The sequence below is a fragment of the Dermacentor andersoni genome, chromosome 11 (genome assembly GCF_023375885.2).
Source record: "Dermacentor andersoni chromosome 11, qqDerAnde1_hic_scaffold, whole genome shotgun sequence".
NCBI classification, from domain to species: domain Eukaryota; kingdom Metazoa; phylum Arthropoda; class Arachnida; order Ixodida; family Ixodidae; genus Dermacentor; species Dermacentor andersoni.
In genome coordinates, this window is record NC_092824.1 from 67421597 (window position 1) to 67441312 (window position 19716).

The following is a 19716-nucleotide window of genomic DNA, read 5'->3' on the forward strand; positions in this document are numbered from 1 at the left end:
CGTGGACGGTAACGGAACCTTACGATCATCCGCATCGGTTAAAACGACCACCAGTGCTAAAGCAGAACAAATAGCGGTAGCCATCGCCATGGCAGACCCCACATTTACTCATGTCCTCACGGACTCGCGTGCCGCAATTCGGGCCTACGAAAGCGGCAACGTATGTAAAGAAGTGGCGCACATACTACTAGCGAGCTCAAAGGAGAGCAAACGACGCCTCTCCTGGTTCCCCGCTCACATGGGGAAAGACATTCACCCGCGGAAACCAAACCTCAATGAGACGGCCCACGACCGTGCGCGAGAACTTGCCCGCCGCGACGGTCCCACGGCCTCCGAGGGGCTGGACATTCAGTTTAATGACCCGCTACTCACTTATCACGAAATCACCTCATACTATCGAAAAGGCGGAATGAAATATCCGCTCCCGCACTCCAAACTCGAACGCGCGCAGGCGGCCGCGTTTCGAATGCTACAAACGGACTCGTATCCGTCACGAGGCCTACTGAGTCACTATAACTCGGACATCCCGGCAAATTGCCCAGACTGTTAAAGAATTTTATTGCTCACTCTCGCACATGCTATGGCAATGTACCGCGTTACCAAAGGGCCCTCTCTCTAGTGAGCCCGAATGGGAAGAAGCCCTCAAAAGCCCGGACCTCAAACTCCAGCTCAAAGCCGTCCAGAGGGCCCAAGAACTGGCGGAGCCTCACCACGTTCCCGTCCCGACTTGGGCGTCGCCTACGGCTTCGGCCGGAGGAGCTCCCCGTATGGGATCTCTAACGGCTTAAAACTCCTCAGGACCTCACTGAAGTTCTTGACTGACTGACTGCTTACTGCGACAAACTAGAGCATGGGCTACTATGCCCCAACTTTATTATTTACTTGAAATTGATTGCTATAAATGGTTTCCTGACATAAGGTGATAATTATAACGTGTCTTACTGTCGTACTACATTTGGCGATTGTGCTTTGCACTCTATTGAGTCCTTGAATACCACTGCTTAAAAAAATGATTATAAGGGTAATCTTGGTGCTCTCTTTAATACAGAAACAGTGCTTTACCACAGTTCACACGAATACTCATCAAAGAGTGGAGGCCTCCTGAAGCCACTTTCGTGTAATTTCGGTCTGATGTCTTCGCACCCATATCCGCATTACCGTAGAGCCATCGATTAAACTCTCTTGCACTTCCGCTACGCAGGTCATCCCATGTGAGGAAAGCAAGCGAAGCGCAATTGGAAAGCAAGAACTCCAAGGTCAAGGGACACCAGTGCGACGTGTGCGGAAAGGTACTCGGCTACAAGAGCGCCATGAGGCGGCACCTGCTCACTCACACGGGCGAGAGGCCCCACTCGTGCCAGGTCTGCGACCGCAAGTTCGCCCGCAAGGAGAACCTCGAGCGACACGCTCGCATGCACACAGGCGAGAAGCCCTGGAGCTGTCACGTGTGCGGCGACACCTTCACCCGCAAGGGGATCCTGACCATCCACGCCCGGCGACACACGGGCGAGAGGCCCTACGCCTGCGCCCTGTGCCCGGCCGCGTTCGCAAGCAGGTACACGCTGACGGTCCACACGGCGACGCACAAGCGCAAGGCGCCGTACGAGTGCCTCATGTGTGGCATGAAGTTCAGCGTGAGAGCCAAGTTCCTGGGCCACGAGCGAAATCACGCGGCCGAGAGGCCCCACAAGTGCCACCTGTGCCCGGCCGCCTTCATCGAGAAGTGTCGGCTGCGAAGTCACCTCGTCACCCACGCGAGCGATAAGCCTCACCAGTGCGACGTATGTCAGAGAGGGTTCAAGCGGCGCAGTACGCTTATGAATCATTTGCGCCGTGTTCACGACGGTAAGAAGCCCTGACTTAAATGTCCGAGACCTCAGGCAGGCATTCCCCATTTGTGAGTCCGTACGATTGACCAACTGCACGTGCCCTCTTAAAAGCAGTTGACCAAGAAGGTAGTTCCCATACAACGCTGATGTTGTCGCGAACTAAAATATTGTGCTGGCAATAAACCCTTGTATAAGAAACTGATATCCCTGCTCGATTTGTGCGAGAGAGGCTGTTTTCGTGAGGAATGCGGGCGATATGTACCGGCAATGGAGAAATAGCATTTTTGCTTCAATAGCATTTTTGGGTGATAGATTATGACGTCGCTGATTTGCAGATGTCTTTGCGACTGGTGTACGCACGCCCGTGCTGAAATAGGTATAAATGGCTGGTGAATTTCAAATAAACTTCCAGTTGGAAGTCAGCGCTTGTCTGTGGTATTGGTTTCCCTGTGTCCTTGTTTTATTCGCGCTGTTTAACCTCAGTAGAGTCTCCTAAAGGCCTAAATATAGTTCGACGCTGCGTGAACGAGCCCACGCGTAACATCACGTTGGCGAGATCAACAGGCTTTATAGTTCGACCGACGGTTCGACGTACTGGCGGACGCGGCCAACGCGTTCCGACGCGCCCGGCGTCTAACAACGCTCGCCCGCTTACGCTCGTAGGAATTTCCCCACTACTAAAAGCCCTGCCGTGACACGCGTTCCTACGTTCCGCAAGGCGCTTGCGTACTGCGTACGTATCGTCATGGCGCAGTATTAAAACTGTCCACTATCTCTTTTTCGAGCAAATGCGTGGCGTTTCGCGGTGCCGCCGTATAGTACGATGCAATAATGGCGGCAGTTCTTTCACGAGCACTCGCAGTTCTTTTTTTCTTTTCTGGCGACGCGCTAGGTTGCGAAGAGGGGAGAGGTAGCGAACGCGATCACACGCCATGCGGACGAAAGGAAAGGTGAGCATACAAAGATAACATAGCGCAAAACAGGGCGCGTGTCAGTCGCTGTAGGATTTCGCGCCCATGCCAACTCGCAAGACAAGTTAGTCGGTGTTGCGGCCGAAATTCAACCGTGATTACAACGAACGATTGGTGTGCGATGATGCAAGTGGCAACAAGCACTGGTGGGAATGTACGTACTCGAGCCACTGGGTGGAAAAGGGGAGGCATGTGTAGGGAAGGCCAGACTCGTGTAGCTTGGCGCCGCACACGGAACGGCAGATTTCTGGGGGGCTCGCCCCCGCCCACCAAAAGCCCGACGCCGACAACGCCGGTGAGTTTTCTTCTAAGTTGGTGCGCTATGGCTCCAGTAATTATATCGCTCGCCAGGTTATGGGGCGCAGCAAAATCAGCAGTGCTCATCGCACGATGACTGTTGACTGTAATGCGAATAGCCTCCTAGGAGTGTAGTGACAGACCATATTCCCTAAGTGACGTGAATATACCACTCGTAAGTTTATCCCTCGTTTAACATTTGTAGTCATTCAATGAGTTTTGTTGCTTCGGCTAGGGCACTCGCTTGCCAATGTCACCCATGTGCATCGCGGCACGACGAAGCCTGTATTTCGCCGACGCAGTGACGACAGAATGACGAAGAGGAAATGGTATCATTAGGACGACAAGCCCTGTATAAGAACGACTGCATGAACGCAGTAAGATGTCTATTCTTAAATTATGACAATGGTGTAAAGACGACTGCGTGACGACAACGTAATGGGTCAGCGAGACAACGGCAACTGTATGAAGACGATGGCTCGACGGCGATGGCATTATGACAACCGGATGAAAACGACGGCGGAAATAGAGAAGATGGAATGAAGGCGATGGCCCGACCACGGGAGCCCGGCCATAGACTGACAGTGACATCATGAGAATGGCGGCATAATCGCGAGTGAACGGCGACAGTATGATTACCATAAAACGAAGTAGGTTGTCATCGATGGAACGAGGAAGGCAGTATGACGACGGCGGCATGACGACAACGGGATAACGATAGTGAAGAGATGACGAGAATGAAACGAGAATGAAACGAGAGCGTGGCGACAGCCTGACAGCGACTGTGCGACGACGATGGGCTGATGATGACGAAATTAGGACGGCAAAGCTGGAATGACGACAATGCAACGGCCACGAACTAATACATACTGGCCTAAGCAACTAGAGAGCTTGGGCTCAGGGGTCTTTGCGAAAGCCGGGACGATAACAGCATGAGGAGAGTCAAATCACGAAGTTCCAATGATGACGACTCAACGATAGCGACGGCGTCACGGTGGTTGTATGACATGGAATGCATGACAACTGTACGATGACGATGGCTTGACGACGACAACATGGAGAGAATAAGATTACGAAGCTGGAATGAGGAAGATAGAATGACCACAACAGATTCAGGATGGTCGCACAAGCAAGTTGACAACGTCGGCCACTGGGCGTCGGCGTAAGGGGCTGGCTGGCTAGCTAGCGAGATTGAGTGATTGATTGATTGACTGGCAGATTTACAGATAGAACAGAGATGTGAAAACCGTTGGCGTGGCCGATTAGAAGTGCCAACTACTGATAACTTTCTTTTCACTTAAATACGATCATATACGATCATGCAGCCTGCTTTGCAGTACCTAACGTCAAAATTACAGGGTCTCTTAAGATCTCTATGAAGAGGTGAATGGCATACGCCTACTCTTTCTCCTCTTATCATTCGCTTCTATCTCTTTGCCTCATCTGTTTCTCTTCTTTCTTTTACTCATTACTGCTCACTACTAAGCATGTTTAGTCATTTGTAATCAATTGTGGTCATTACGAGTCGTCGTTATACATGTTGATCATATCATAGCCATTAATCGTCATTACAAATCAGTTCAGTCATTATTAGTCATTACTGGTATTTACTAAACATTTTTGGTCATTCCTAATGAGTTGTAGTCGTTACAAGTTGTCGTTAGATATATTGGTAATTTCGTAATCATTACTGTCACTACAAGTCCTTTCAGACATTCTGTTCAGACAATTAGTTCTGTTCAGACAATTCAGACAATTAATTCTGTTCAGACAATTCAGACATTTCAGACAATTACTGTTCACTACTAAGCATTTTTGTTATTTGTAATCAATTGTGGCCATTACAAACCGTAGTTAGACATGTTGGTCAAATCCTAGTCAACAGTACTCATTACAAGCCATTTCAGTCATTATCAGTCATTATTGGTCATTACTAAGCATTTTTAGTCATTTCTATTCAATTGTAGTCGTTACAATTCGTCGTTAGACGTATCGGTCAATTCGTAGTCATTAGTAGTAACAAGTCATTTCAGTCATTAGTAGTCATTACTGCTCAGTAGTAAGCATTTTTAGTCCTTTGTAATCGATTGTGGTCATTTCAAGCCGTCGTTAGACATATTTGTCATTTCGTACTCATTAGTATTCATTTCAAGTCATTAGTAGTCATTTTAGTCATGACTACTGATTACTAGACATTTCTCGTCCTTTCTAATCAGTTGTTGTCGTTACAAGCTGTCGTTAGACATATTGGTAATTTCGGAGTCATTATTAGCCATTATTAGTCATTATTAGTCATTACTAGCCATTATTAACCTCTACCAATCTATATTATAACGTTATCATTCACTAAATGCACTGTCAATCATTTTTCATTCTTTAATATTCTTCATTTTCATTCTTCTTCATATGGCGTGATGACGCTTCCGCGGACACACCGGCAGTCAGGTCTTCTGACATAAACTTCACCATGAGCCTACAAAGGCTTTCGCGTTAAACAGTACGGATGCACTTGGATCAGGTTGAACACTACATACGCACGCTGGCCAAAGTAGAATGGTCGCACGTTCGTCCCATGCTACAAGCGGTGCCACAAGAGTTAACTTTCAAGTTATTCAGTAGATGTAAGTTGTAATTATTCAGGACAAGAATCATGGCTTGACGCTGTCTTATGGTTTGCTTTACCCTAATTCTGCAGCGGGACCAAGTAGCAACGGCCAATACTAAAATAGCAAAAGTGGGAGCAGGCATTATTTTCAGCTACAAGCAACTGTGGCCAAGTAGCGTAGAATGAAAACGCTTGATGCACAAAAATGAGAAATATAAGAAAGTGGTCGTGAATGGGTCTTGAGTATTTATTTTACTTTTCATAAGGATTGTAATCGGTCATTGCTATCTCATTGTATGGCTGCATAAACGCATAAAACCGCTGTGTTGGCGCGTAACAGGATAGTCTGCAGCGAATCAAGTATACCGTTTTACAATTGTCATTTTAGGACTGCCCAGTTTCCATGAACGCACTAAGTAGCGCTCCTGGTATAGTCTCCGCATGTAATTGGGGAAAGAAATTCAAACGACGCAAAAAGGCAGTGAATGAGTTCGTCCAGAATGTCGCAAGCTGACGCATTGCCTGTCCAGCTTCATGGAAAATCAGCGGGCTTGTGCAGTCAGTCTATTAACAGAGAAAATTGGGTGAGTTCGTGAGGCTACTATGAAGTTAAAGCAGGAGGCAGAGGAAGAAGAAGAAAGAGCTGGCCACGTCGCGCGAGCTCTTTCTTCACCACCAGCAATTCATCTCCATCGACATCATTCTGTGATATTGGCCGTCAACCACGGGACAGCCTTGTGACCAGAATCGAGGTGAGAACATTGGACAAGCGTCTTATGTAACCGGCTTTGACGCAGCCGAATGACTGACATTTAAAAAGAGCAGCGTAGTTGTGGAATATTCGGTACCGTGCATCCAGTAATGAGCTTTTTCGTCTCCTCAAACTGCCTCGGTAAAGGAATTGCCCTTTATGTTGCCCCTCATATTGGCTTTAATGAAGGCTTTCTTCTTGCGTTTCTGTTACGTCATCGCAGTTTCCTTAGCTTTTGTGACGGAAATGTAATTGTGCACCACACGCGCTAGGCAAGCTCCAACGCTAGTCCGGGTCACGAGTTTCGCCTATAAACATTTCATTTGTTCTCAGCTAATGTGCATGCCTGTGCTACAAACTCCCGGGGATTCCATTATTTTTTCGTTTGATATAGTTTAGTGGTGATGGCCCATAACAGACAACTTTTCCTTTTAAAGCTTCGGAAGTAGTAAATTGAGCTACTTCTGAACGCATTGAAACTGGGAATGTAACTTCACGTAGAGAACAAACCATGCGTAATATTCCTGCACCTTTCGTGGTGCTCTATATTGTCTTGGTTTGATGTATAGTTAAAAACCTTGGTATGTATTTTGACTAAGCGTCATGCGTTCCTCCACGCGTTAAATGAGTTACACAGCAGCCCTTTGCACTCGCGGCACTGCATGTCGAATAGCCAATGAACTCCTGTACCTTGAGAAAGGCTGCCGGTGTACAGCCTATGCACCGGCAGCCTTTCTCAAGGTTCATGGCTGTGCCATCCTTCCGCTACTGAGAGCACGCCTCAGGGGCGGAATTACGCAAGTATGATTCTCGCCTCATTGATTCGGCCCTGGAGAAATTTATATCTATCTTCTAGCACCATTTGTGCCGTTGTAGTGACCACAGTTCTGCTCTTTCAAATGTATCTCAACTTGGAACTTTTAATTCAAAATCTAATATGAATGGTCGCTTCTTTCTATTTAAGGTGGTTCAGAGTACTATAAATTTCACTATTATTTTTGTAATCACGCAAAGCTTCACGTACTGCAACGATCAGGAAGGCCGTAATGAGGTATTTCACAGTGTATTTTCTGTGTACTGCACAATTGTGGACGCACCCGCCATGGTTGCTCAGTGGCTATGGTGTTGGGCTGCTGAGTACGAGGTCGCAGGATCGAATCCCGGTCGCGGCGGCAACATTTCGATGGGGGCAAAATGCGAAAACACCCATGTACTTAGATTTAGTGCACTTTAAAGAACCCCAGGTGGTCAAAATTTCCGGAGTCCTCCACTACGGCGTGCCTCATAATCAGAAAGTTGTTTTGGCGCGTAAAACCCCGTAATTTAATTTAATTAATTGTGGACGATCACGTATAATTAACTTGCTTTAAATTCCACCTCATCGCTTTTGTTGTCGTGTTTGTTCCTCTACTTATCAGTCTATTCTTCACTGCAATTGTCTTTTCTGTGCACTGCGTGTTGTCGGAACGTTTGTGGGCACCAATAGAAAGAATTCAAACCCCCTTCTGTCCACTGAAACGCGCGTTTCATTCAATACTTGAATATTTTAATTTTGTTACTTTCGCGTCTAAGATTTACCAAAATAATTCAATCAAACAAAAGTGCAGAAAGTTGGCAGCTCTCCTGTGATGAAAATATTTTGTCATCGCTGCATGCAGCCAGCGCTCTGTCAAACCACCAGTTTTGGAAAAAGGATTTTGAACACCTGTGTCGTGTCACTTGTGGTTCTCGCAGAAGGCAATGAACGCACGCGCACATAAACACAGAAACATGTACTGTCACGTGGTAGTAACGGTCAAGAACACAGTAGCGTAACTGTGAATGGCGAAACTCGTTCATTGGCGAACCTGTGCCCAGAAAACGAAGCTACACCTGAAGCGCAACGATAGCGGCGAACACAGTCGGCGATCGTCGAAATATGAACGGCGGGGCAAGCACGTCGGCTTTTATAGCTGAGTCATCGAAGGTTGCAGAATGATCGCTGGTGCCCGCGTGTAATCCAGAAAATTCTACACAATTCGTGTCGCGCATACATGCGATCAGATTAGACAAGGTACGGTGGCAACAGACAGCGGATAGAACCATCGATAACATTCGAGAAACGCCCGACACATGCAGGTGCGTTCTGCGCTGAGCGAAAGCATTTGTTTGACGGTGAAACGCGGTTACCCAAGAAAGCTAACAAGTACACGTTCCAGTACCACAGTGTGACCCAAACTACCGTGTCTTTGGACCAGCGAGATTTCAGGACTGGTATTCGCAAGAGTTCTACGCAGGAGCCTTGCCTAATCGGTTGGCGTCTTAGCGCCAATGGGTAATAAAAGCGATCGGCGTAATTAGGAGGTGATCCAGTCAGCAATGATCAATCATGGACGGCACATCGGTAAGACCAGTTGCGTAAATGCGCGTCCAACAAGGAGTTGCTGAAGATGCACCAAAGACCGCGAGCTTGTTTTCTAAGTTTCCACTCCGTGCGCAACCGCTAAAAGGTTATTCGCACAAACGCTTTAAGCAAAACGCTTCTGCAACTAGTCTGGAATATATTCTGTAGTACTTGCTTCTAAACTGGTTACGTTCGCATCAAGAGTAATAAGAGACTGGCATTTGGCTTACACGTCCGGACGTGGCCGTTCACGCAGCCCGAAGAGAGGGGGCAATGGACTCGGACAGCAGCAGCAGCAGTAGTAGCGGCAGCAGCAGTAGACACAGCAGCGGAGCATCGGAGAACGATCGTGCTGGACCTTCAAGAGACTCGCCCACACCTGTCGGCGGTAAAAGGTGAGGCATCGTTTGTTTCAAGACTGCCGTCGAAATATGGAAAAAGAATGCATCTACGAATGCGAATACACAGTCATATTGTTGCCTGGATAACGTATATGTAACGAACACGTAATTGTTACCTCCCACAAAGTAGCCTTCCGATCAGATCGTCCTTTTTTAGAGGGTGTTAGACGACGGCATAGCCAAGTTATCGCTCCATTTAAGCTGTTGCTTGAGAACGTCTTCTTCTGCTCAATCTCAGACACTCTTCGTTATGCGAGTATCGAAGGGTAGAGTTGTTGGTTCCGTAAATCTGATTGATCGAGCATCCCACAATATCCACGGTACGGACTCGATGTTTGCTCTAAGCGAGAATGGTGCTGGCCTGAGCATATTGTATGCACCAATTTAGGGAAGAAGGTGCACGATACGCCGCTGGCTATCAAATGAAAGTTTAGTATCCGTTTTTACAGTGAATACCGCACAGAAAGACCGATTCAGGGCCGTTTTCTCTTGTCACGGTGAGTGCTCGTTACTTAGGCTGACAGACTTGTCTTGCACAGGTAGCCTCTCCCTCTTCCCTTAGTAGAATTAATGGTACAGTGATGCAATGTATTCCGCTGCCCTGCATGGGCACGTATTCTGTGTCAGTTGTCTCCCTTTCCATTTTTTTCTATAACTTTGCCGTCGTGAAATTTTACGATGCAGTGGTATTGGCGTGATAAAAACGACGTGCCCTCGTGTTGCCTTATGAACATGACGTAAATTTCTGCAGCGCGAAGCACTGAAGGGCGGAAAGAAATGTAAAAAAGAACCAAGGTAGAAGGATTGCAACAGGGCAAATACTTCTTCCTTCATCCTTTTTTACCTTCCTTTCCGCCCTTCAGTGCTTTGCACTTCAGAAATTTACACCATGCACCTAAGCCAACTAGCCCGCATCGCGATTCTTATTCATTTCCTCATGAAAGCGATGAATGTTCTCCTGTTATACCGGTTAGACACTTGCCTGTTTGGCTTAGTGGTTGTCGGCAGCATAACATTATTTTTATGGTGACTTTTTTGTGTATCGGTTACATTTGTTGGCGTTGTTGACTTGTGCACGCATTGGAATGGTGGGGCCGAGCATTGCGGCACCGTTGTGCCAAGCATACAGACGTGACAACTTCTTTGCGGCGACGTTACTCAGCCTATAGGTTAGGTTCTGTCTCTCACTCTCTCTCTCTCTCACACACACACACACACACACACTCACTCACTCACTCACTCACACACACACACACACACACACACACACACACACACACACACACACACACACACACACACACACACACACACACACACACACACACACACACACGCACACACACACACACACACACACACACCTTGGAGAAGATGAAGACCGCGCGGTAATTGCGATAGAGCTCGTGTTCGTTGCTGCTGCAGTCCTCTACAACCATTATGACTTTGTAGGTAAATCACATATTAGTGCGCGTGTTATATTGATAGGAGGCGAGATTTTCTCCGCCAATGCAATTGACACGCGCCCTTGCGTAGCCTAGCTGCAAGGCATTTGAGTCGGAGAGCGCCACATTGCTCTCAAGACACCCGTGCAGTTGTCGTGCGCCTTCGGCGCGCTTGTCCCCAAGGTCCGCCGGGCGTCGCCTGTCGAGATTCGCCGCTTGCGCCTTCCCGGCTAATCACAGTTTCGCTTCGACTTACAGACTGTGCTATTTCTCGGTAATAGCCGCAATGTGATCGGTTGACGCCATCGTCTGAACCACCTACGTCAAGTTAAAAAGATCTTGATGAGGGCTACTTGGTTCATATTTAGAATTGAGGTTAAACGGCGCGAATAAAAGAGGGACACAAAGAAACAAATACCACAGACAAGCGCTGTCTGTGGTATTTGTTTCCTTGTGTCCTGGTTTTATTCGTGCTGGTTGACCTTAGTTGTGAATACGTCAGGTTACGCTGGACGTTTCTCTTGCGGGCAGTTGCGATGCGATCGTGGTGTGCAGTACTCGTGCGCCCGCATCAGAACCGTGACGTTCTGGTTCGAACCCCAAACAACGAGGAAAAGCTTTTTCTTTTTCTGAATTCACATTTCGGAGTCATTCAGGCCTGTTGTTATGGAGGTATCTCTGCACCTAGCTCACATCTGACTAACACAATGATAGCTTAATTTATTTACTACGAATGTAAGTGCTGCAATTATTTACGGAACGCCGGATCTGAAAAAAAAAAATCTAGAATAAGGTTGAATAACTCCGTGGCCTGGTATTTGCATTTCGAGCTTGTACTAGCACGTGTGAGCAGCATAGAGTTGTACTGTTTAACTGCTTACGGTCACAAGTTGCTGAGATACTCAACGCCTTCTTAGATACTGTCCGTAATGTCTTGCGACTGGCTGTACATTCACGTTGGTGATGCGGCGTCTTGAGGCAAAGTTGCTCGTATACTTGGAATGATGCGAAAGAAGTCCGAGTATTTATTACTTTTAAAGGTGAAGGTTGCGTTGTACCACGCATTATCTGAATTTCCATTCAAATACTGCATTTTGATGTGGGGTAGTACAACCCAGACGAACATCATGAAGCTCTCAATTATGCAGAAGAATACTCTTAGAGCAATTGCATTCGTGGCTTACAGAACACATTCTGAACCACAGATTACCACCTGTCGCATCATTCGCTCATTCAACATGTACCATTACCGTGTTTTACAGCCTCACAAATCACAGATGGAACGCGGCACATTATTTTTATCCAAAGTTTGTAACCTCCACGCCATCATTTAATGCTACCCTGCACGACACCACGAATACTGTTCTTTGTATCACCCACGCAAGAACTGTGGTTTTCCAGCTCTAAAATATACTTTGCCGTCTTTACTAAACAAGTTTGACTTACCTTACACCTCGATTCGCGAAATTTCTGATAATTGCTTTCGAGACATCTTTCGGTAATTTCTTTTCTATTTTTTGCATTGCCCTGCCACTATTTCTCTCTTACTTGTATTAAATGTCAACGAGGAGATGTTATTGCATTTCTTGTATGGTTAATTTTACGCTGCACAGCGTGGTTCTTGTTTTTGAGCCTTCTATGTAAATGGATTTCCCCTGTGCGGTCTGTTTTTGTGCGTACCGCCGCATGGAAGTACATATGGGGGAAGGGAGCACCGTCAAGCTGCGATTTAGCGCCTTTTCCCCCCTTCTTCTCAGCTATGTACCTGCGTATGCCTTGGAGGAATAAACAGTCAGACTCAGACTAAAACACTTGTACACTCCCACAGACTCAGTAAGTTGCGCATTCAGAAACAATTTTAAGATGTAACGACGATCAATGCAGGGTGGGGGTGGGGTGGGGGGAAGTACGTCTCGAAGTTAGCAATAAACAAACGTCAATGAATGGTTCCCAGTACGGAACAAAGGCTGAACGTTGTGAACTCCTTTGTCAGCCACAGCATACGGTATTAGAAGCATACAGTATTCAATTTGGCATCCACTGTACCATACGGATGCCGATATATTGGTTTAAAGCTCCCGAGTTCTAGAGAGTGGATATATTCTATAGGCACAATCCGCAATCAAAATGAAAATCTTGAAAATTCAACATTTAAAGACTCAACTGTATGTGTTCTCTACAAAAAGCTTGCACCATTTGGGGCTTACCTGATCGCAAAGCAATAACTGTCGTGCGTCTTTCTTGCGTGTCATTGCTATTTTAATTCGGAGCTCGCTGCTTTTCTGCCAAGAACGCTGAATTACGTGGATACGCAAATCTGGTTTCTGAGCTGAAAATACTGGGCTCGCATCGTTCGGGTAAGATACACTACTATTACACTTTTGGGGACAAAACAAGCACCAAAGAGCGCAAGGTTTATTTAAAGTTTATCTTCTACTTATTACGAAGAATTAGTGCGCGGGCTACTCTTCTCTGATCTTTGAAATTGATTTTTTTATGCATTTTAAATTGATTGGTATAAACGGCTTCCTGGTACGATATGACGATTATAACGTCTCTGACTGATGTAGCACACTTGGCGATCGTGTTTTGCGCCGTATTGACTCCTGAAACACCTAAATACTCCTGAAATACCGCTATTTCCGAAAATGATACTAGGGGTAACTTCGCTACTGCCTTTAATACATAACTAGTCCTATCCCGCAGCTTACGCGGACAATCGTAAAAGAGTAGATACCTCCTGAAGCCATTTTCTAAAAATTTCTTGTCCGATATCTTCGCACCCGTATCTGCAGTGTCGTACAGCTATCGCGCAAAAACTCTCTTGCGTTGAGCAGTGCACAATTCGGTGCATAATGGACACCAACCAAAAGCTTGCAACTGCCCATTGTTTACATATTAGCAAAGGTTTTTAAACTCAGCCAATGGGTGAACTGCGCAGGTCATCCCGAGGGACGAAAGCCGGCGGAGCGCAGTCGGAGAGCGGCAACTCCAAGGCCAAGGGACACCAGTGCGGTGTGTGCGGGAAGGTACTCGGCACCAAGAGAGCAATGCGGAGGCACCTGCACACCCACTCGGGCGAGAGGCCCCACTCGTGCCAGGTCTGCGGCCGCAAGTTCGCCCGCAAGGAGAACCTCGAGCGACACGCGCGCATGCACACGGGGGAGAAACCCTGGCGCTGTCACGTGTGCGGCGACACCTTCACCCGCAAGGGGATCCTGACCATCCACGCCCGGCGACACACGGGCGAGAGGCCCTACGCCTGCGCCCTGTGCCCGGCCGCGTTCGCCAGCCGGTACACGCTGACGGTCCACACGGCGACGCACAAGCGCAAGGCTCCGTACGAGTGCCTCATGTGCGGCATGAAGTTCAGCGTGAGGGCCAAGTTCCTGGGCCACGAGCGCAATCACGCGGCCGAGAGGCCCCACAAGTGCCACCTGTGCCCGGCCGACTTCATCGAGAAGTACCAGCTGCGGAGTCACCTCGTCACCCACGCCAGCGATAAGCCTCACCAGTGCGACGTATGTCAGAGAGGGTTCAAGCGGCGCAGTACGCTCATGAATCATTTGCGCCTAGTCCACGACGTCAAGAAGCCTTGACTCAAAGTCCGAGACCTCAGGCATGCCTTCCCCATTTGTGAGGCCGTGCGATTGACAAACTGCGTGTGTCCTTTTAAAGGCATTTGGCCAAGAAAATATTTGCCATACGACACTGACCTTGTTGCGAACTAAAAGAAGTGTGCTAACAATAAACGTTTGTGTAAAAAATTGATGACCCTGCTCGACTTGTGCGAGAGATGCCGTGATCGTGAGGAAGGCGCATGACATCGACCGGAAATGGAGAAGCGAAATAACAGATGTTTGTGCATGCATACTTTAAAGAAAGACATTGACATACGCGGTGTTCCTTTTTTTGATGTGTGGTATATTTGCGTACCCCATGAAACACGAAGGATATCAGCTTCCGCCGCACGGTGTTGTCCTTTCGTAGCTGCATAATCCGGAACAAGTCTGTGATGTAGATTTCATAGGCATACGGAATAACATAATAAAAAGGCGTTAGGTATTTAGCTGGCATAAGATATTCCCGCATATGAGTGGGCCTGCCTTATGGTTGTACGTAAGCCACCATATTTTTCTCGTCATGTCTCCTTCCGCTTGTGTAACGCGTTTCTCTGACAGCGGCTGATTAAAGCTTGGAAAATAACGGAGAAAGCGCTATATATATATATATATATATATATATATATATATATATATATATATATATATATATATATATATATATATATATATATATATATATATAGAGAGAGAGAGAGAGAGAGAGAGAGATAGAGAGAGAGAAAGAAACAGAAGGGCAGGGATGTTAGCCAGAGGGAGTTCCGGTTGGCTACCCTGCACGGGGGCAGTGTTAAGGGGGATAAAAAGAGAGCGTGGAAGGGGGAGATATTAGAGAGCAAGAGAGACGAGCACACACTAACCGCGTACACTATGAAGTGGTAGGGGACGGCGTTCTTAGTCTATCGTGAAGCCCCGTAGACCACAGTAACCTTAGTAACGCTAGTAAGGCCTTCATGGCGGATGTTCTTTGGGAGCACTGACCTAAAGATTTTAGTCTTGATAGTGAACAATCGTCCAATTGGTCCAGCACTCTGCACGTCACTTCTCTCTGGGCGCTGTAATGTATATAAAATGATAACTATCTTAATGACCGTCATGTATTCCAACTTATCTATAAAGCCATATGGCTCGTAGAAGGCATTGACCGTTGTAGAACATGCCGACTGGATAATGTTTCCCTGCAGCGCATCGGGTTACCCGCAGCGCCCGATACCACCGGTGTCATCAGCAACTTTAGGCATGGAAGGAATATAAGATAGCGGCTCGAAATGGCGTTAGGGCAAGCAATACCCCAAGCCCATCGGCGAGTACGTGCAGTAGTAGGAATAAAGAAAAAGACTTTATTGGACATTAGTTACACGGCTCCAGTTATGGAAGCCCACTCCATGCAGGATCATGTTAAACGTCTGAGTTCACATCAGGACACATCGGTCCCACTGCACGAAAGGTCTCCCCTTTCAATACCATCGTCTTCCCTAGGCGACTCGACTAGGAAACTGAAGACTGTATCGCGGCCGATCACAATCGTCGAATCAGCTCCAATACCCCGCCCATGATATAGCATCGTTCCGTAGTACTTCCACCTCCGATGCAATCCTACCTTAACACTCCTACCTCAGTAGCACTCCCACCTCAGTAGCACCCCTACCCCAGTAGAACTCCTACCTCAGTAGCATTCCTACTTCAGTAGCACTCCTATTTCAGTAGCACTCCTATTTCAGTAGCACTCCGATTTCAGTAGCACTCCTACCTCAGCAGCACTCCTACCTTGGTAGAACTTCTACCTTGGTATGGTGTGGAGTACTGGACAGGACAGCAACCTGGGAATCCAAGGTCGGCGCCTTTCTTCGGTAGCATTTGACGTTGGCCCTTTTCATCATTAATTGAAGCTGCCATAATGGTACACTCTTAAATGAAGGGAGCGAGAAAGGAGGAACTAACCATTTTCTTCCTTCAGGCCGGTGAGTTCCGCCTTCACACGCGCTTCACATGTCGAGCCCACTTTGGCAGTCAAAAGGGAAGAAACGTTTCTTCCTTGCGTGCGTATCTTGCGTTGCTGCCGCTGGTGACCCGAACATAGGCTACAATAACTTCTTTTCAACGGAAAGCAAGGCCAAGCAGCATAACCTGAGGTTTAAACATTTCACGACGAGCGACCACCCGTGTCAAACTTCTAGCTCGAACGGGAGCTGCGATACGAGAACAGTTCAACTCAAAGCAGCGCCCTGCTGCTGACCCACAGCTAGACAAGCTCGTACTCAGGCATCTCGGCCTAGACACCGCAGATATCAGCCAGCCTTTCTCGTTTTGATGCGTGAAATTAGGAAGAGGAGAAAGATAAGCTATCTTAAATGTGCGCATTTGGGGCCGTTTTGAAGCGCAATCCGCGACGGCTTCGAAGTGAAAGCAAAATACGTTTGCTGGCGCCATCGGCACGTAGGTGGGTGGTGCGAGCGCAATGCCGGTGCAAGTGACGCCGCTAAATCCACAGCTGGAGTACAAATTCCGCCGGTGGAGCAAGGAGGCGCTCGAGCGCACCACGTAACAAATTGCTTGACAATGTTGTTCTCTGGAAAACATTGAGCCGTGTATAACTATGCCGTGTATAAATACATGCCTCCTGAACATTCGAGAAATTCGACTGCAACTGACAAAGCTGGGCCCTGCACAATGTTTCTAGCTACAGTTATGCAGTCAAGAGAGGTGGTGCATACATGGAGAGCTACATTCACCGTAGAGAAACGAGCAGGTGAATCCGAATTAAAAATTTTCGTAGCAGAGCATCGCGGGCAGAAATCAATGACACAGAAACCATAGCGCAGATTTATATTACTTCTAAGGCAAAAGGCAACCTTCTGGCAGAGAAAGTAGGCCATTTTAGAGGTATTAGGCTTTGGGTGGTGCGTGTACGTGTGGACGGTTTCACAAACATTAAGATTGCAGACGCATGATCATCGAGTACTGCTATAGTAGCGACATCTCCAAAGCAATTACGCCTGGTCTATACGCTGCTTAAAAAATAAATATCAGACACCATGCAACCATCCCAACACCTGTTCACGCCCTTCCACGCCCTCTTTGCACAGTTCTTCCGATTGAATGAATTAGCAGTTGCGATCGAAAAGAAAGGAGGTTGAGCAGGCTAAATTTTATGAGCATAAATTGAGTCAAATACTTCTTTTGTATGTAACTGAGCTAATAAGTGTATTGGCAAGTCCATCCGTCATAACGATGAAAGGTATTTAGCTTCGTTGATATTACATATTGAAAAGAAACAACACAAATAAAAGGAATGATTCGTGCTGTGTTGAGACCTTTCTTTTAGCTATTTCCTAGCAATCTCGCATAGACGCGGCTAGTTAGTGTTAAACTAATTGGCTATGACTGAAATCGGTCCTGTTAAATTGCGCTACGACATCCACTGCACCTTTACGTTCATTGCAGCTGAAAATGAATTTTGATAATGAGTGGAATGCGAGCCTTACTTTACCTATCAGCAGGATATTTGTTGCTGTCCTTCTGTTGGCAAGTTGTAAGCGCCAACAATCCACTCAAAACGACACAACCCATATTTTGTCCATCTACTTGCGCTCGAGGTGCCACAGGCGGTGTATCATTGAATGACGCCCTTGAAATTGTCCGGTACTTACCGCACACTAGACTGGGGCATACCTGCGTTTTAGCCTTGGGGCGCCTACATTTGTGACGGCAGTCTCGCAGGCTGAACGTTCACCCACCTCTAGCAGTGTACCACGAAGGCGCCAGACATGGTGACAGTTTACGTTGTCCTGTTTGCCCAACCCGGAGTGAAGAAGTGCTAAGAACAAGATAAAAAAATGTGCAACATGAAAATACTCTGCTACCATCACCACCACATCGACAACCTAGCGCTGCTTTGAACGCTGTTTATAGATCCGCTACCATCACCCCCACACCGACAACCTAGTGCTGGTTTGAACACTGTTCGTAGATTTGGTTTCGCAGTTAAGCTTGCATACCGTTGCAATGGTGGCTACCACCTTTTTCGCCAGCTCCCGTATGCGTCACCTATGAGATGGCGCCACTCGAACCTATACGAGCCGTCGACGCGTATACCTTGACAACCTTTCCGTCTATAGACTTAGGACGTGTTACGCAAATCCCGATAATGCACTGTGGCCAGCCCAACATCCAGTATTTTGCCTGTGGGTTGCGCTGCTACTCTGAAGGCGTCCAATATAGTCGGACGATAACAACGAGAAGAAAAAAAAACGATCAATTTCTTTTCACTTCGTTTGGCCGCTGTTACGCCTGCACAGCTTGTTTACTTCATTTATTTCTAAACACATATTCTGCAAGAATACTGCTGACGCATACGCAAGACATTCTCAACCTATTGTAAGCAATTTCTATTATTATTCGTAACAGTATTTAAATAGCAATCTTAACTTGAAGCCTTTCTAATGTACTGGAAGCTATTTCATTCACAAGAAGTCACCATATCATCGCGTATAGAAAATTGATTGCAATTGCTCGTTATTGACAAATGTGGTATGTTATACACATTTTAGAGTACATTGAAGGACGTGCAAACGCTTCAGGCCTGACCTGTCGTATCATTTACTTTTTTTGAGTGGTTAAGTGCAGTGAAAGCTTTCTCTGCCCTCAGTTTGTTGGCTCTACAGATGATCTTACCTTAGCTTTTACACAACTCACGCCTGAGCACGATCGATCACGTGCCTGCTTTCCAGCCGCACACTGGGAAATAAATAGACCAAGTGCAACCTAGACGTCATATCAGAATAAGCATGGCTCCGGTAGGTAGTGAGAGTCAATATATATATATATATATATATATATATATATATATATATATATATATATATACATATACATACCATGTTGCGTAAAAAAAGACCCCGACTCCTGCTCTTCCTTCTGCATCGACTGTTTCTAACCGTTGCTGGTTAGCCATAGTGTCACGCACTCAGGTGTTCTGTGCTTTCAACTCAAAGCCACATTAAGTCAATGCAAGGTTTGCCTGACACCTCTTGTGAACTCTGCAGTGCCTCAAACAAATAGGCTGCTAGAGGCTAAAGTGGTGACCTCTGTGGTAGAAAAGCATAAACATAGCACCAGATTACACGTTGCATAGGATGAAAGAAAACACAACAGTACGTATTGCGATTACACATGAAGTATTTGTTAACTACTTCCCTAAAGCTTCATTTCACTTTGATTAGAACAAGTTGGTTGGAGATGGATGTTCATTATGGCACAAAGGACAGAAATTGTGCTGGAATATCTTGAATCAGTAGGGTGTGGTTTTCTTTACAACTGACAAACCTTCGATATATGCTATGCTCGAGAACTATCAAATATGGGTATACAGGTGGCGATAAATATATGACGGGATCTGCGAGCACGTGCCA

The 19716-nt window shown here is 46.7% G+C and overlaps 2 protein-coding genes across 4 annotated transcripts; both read left to right on the forward strand.

Moving 5' to 3' along the window:
* Positions 1 to 1181: 1181 nt before the first annotated feature.
* Positions 1182 to 2245, forward strand: LOC140214118 (uncharacterized). Its single transcript, XM_072285455.1, has one exon. The coding sequence runs from the start codon at positions 1311 to 1313 to the stop codon at positions 1857 to 1859; it is 549 nt and encodes a 182-aa protein (XP_072141556.1). The 5' UTR covers positions 1182 to 1310; the 3' UTR covers positions 1860 to 2245.
* A 575-nt stretch (positions 2246 to 2820) lies between these two features.
* Positions 2821 to 14747, forward strand: LOC126518240 (uncharacterized). Of its 3 annotated transcripts, none has more exons than XM_055064661.2 (3): positions 2821 to 3095; positions 9093 to 9231; positions 13624 to 14747. In XM_055064661.2, the coding sequence occupies exons 2-3, from the start codon at positions 9110 to 9112 to the stop codon at positions 14279 to 14281; spliced, it is 780 nt and encodes a 259-aa protein (XP_054920636.2). In that variant the 5' UTR covers positions 2821 to 3095; positions 9093 to 9109; the 3' UTR covers positions 14282 to 14747. The 3 variants fall into 3 exon arrangements, with proteins under 3 accessions (XP_054920636.2, XP_072141576.1, XP_072141575.1); XM_072285475.1 differs by lacking the exon at positions 2821 to 3095 and adding an exon at positions 6273 to 6454; XM_072285474.1 differs by lacking the exon at positions 2821 to 3095 and adding an exon at positions 8751 to 8836.
* Positions 14748 to 19716: the final 4969 nt, after the last annotated feature.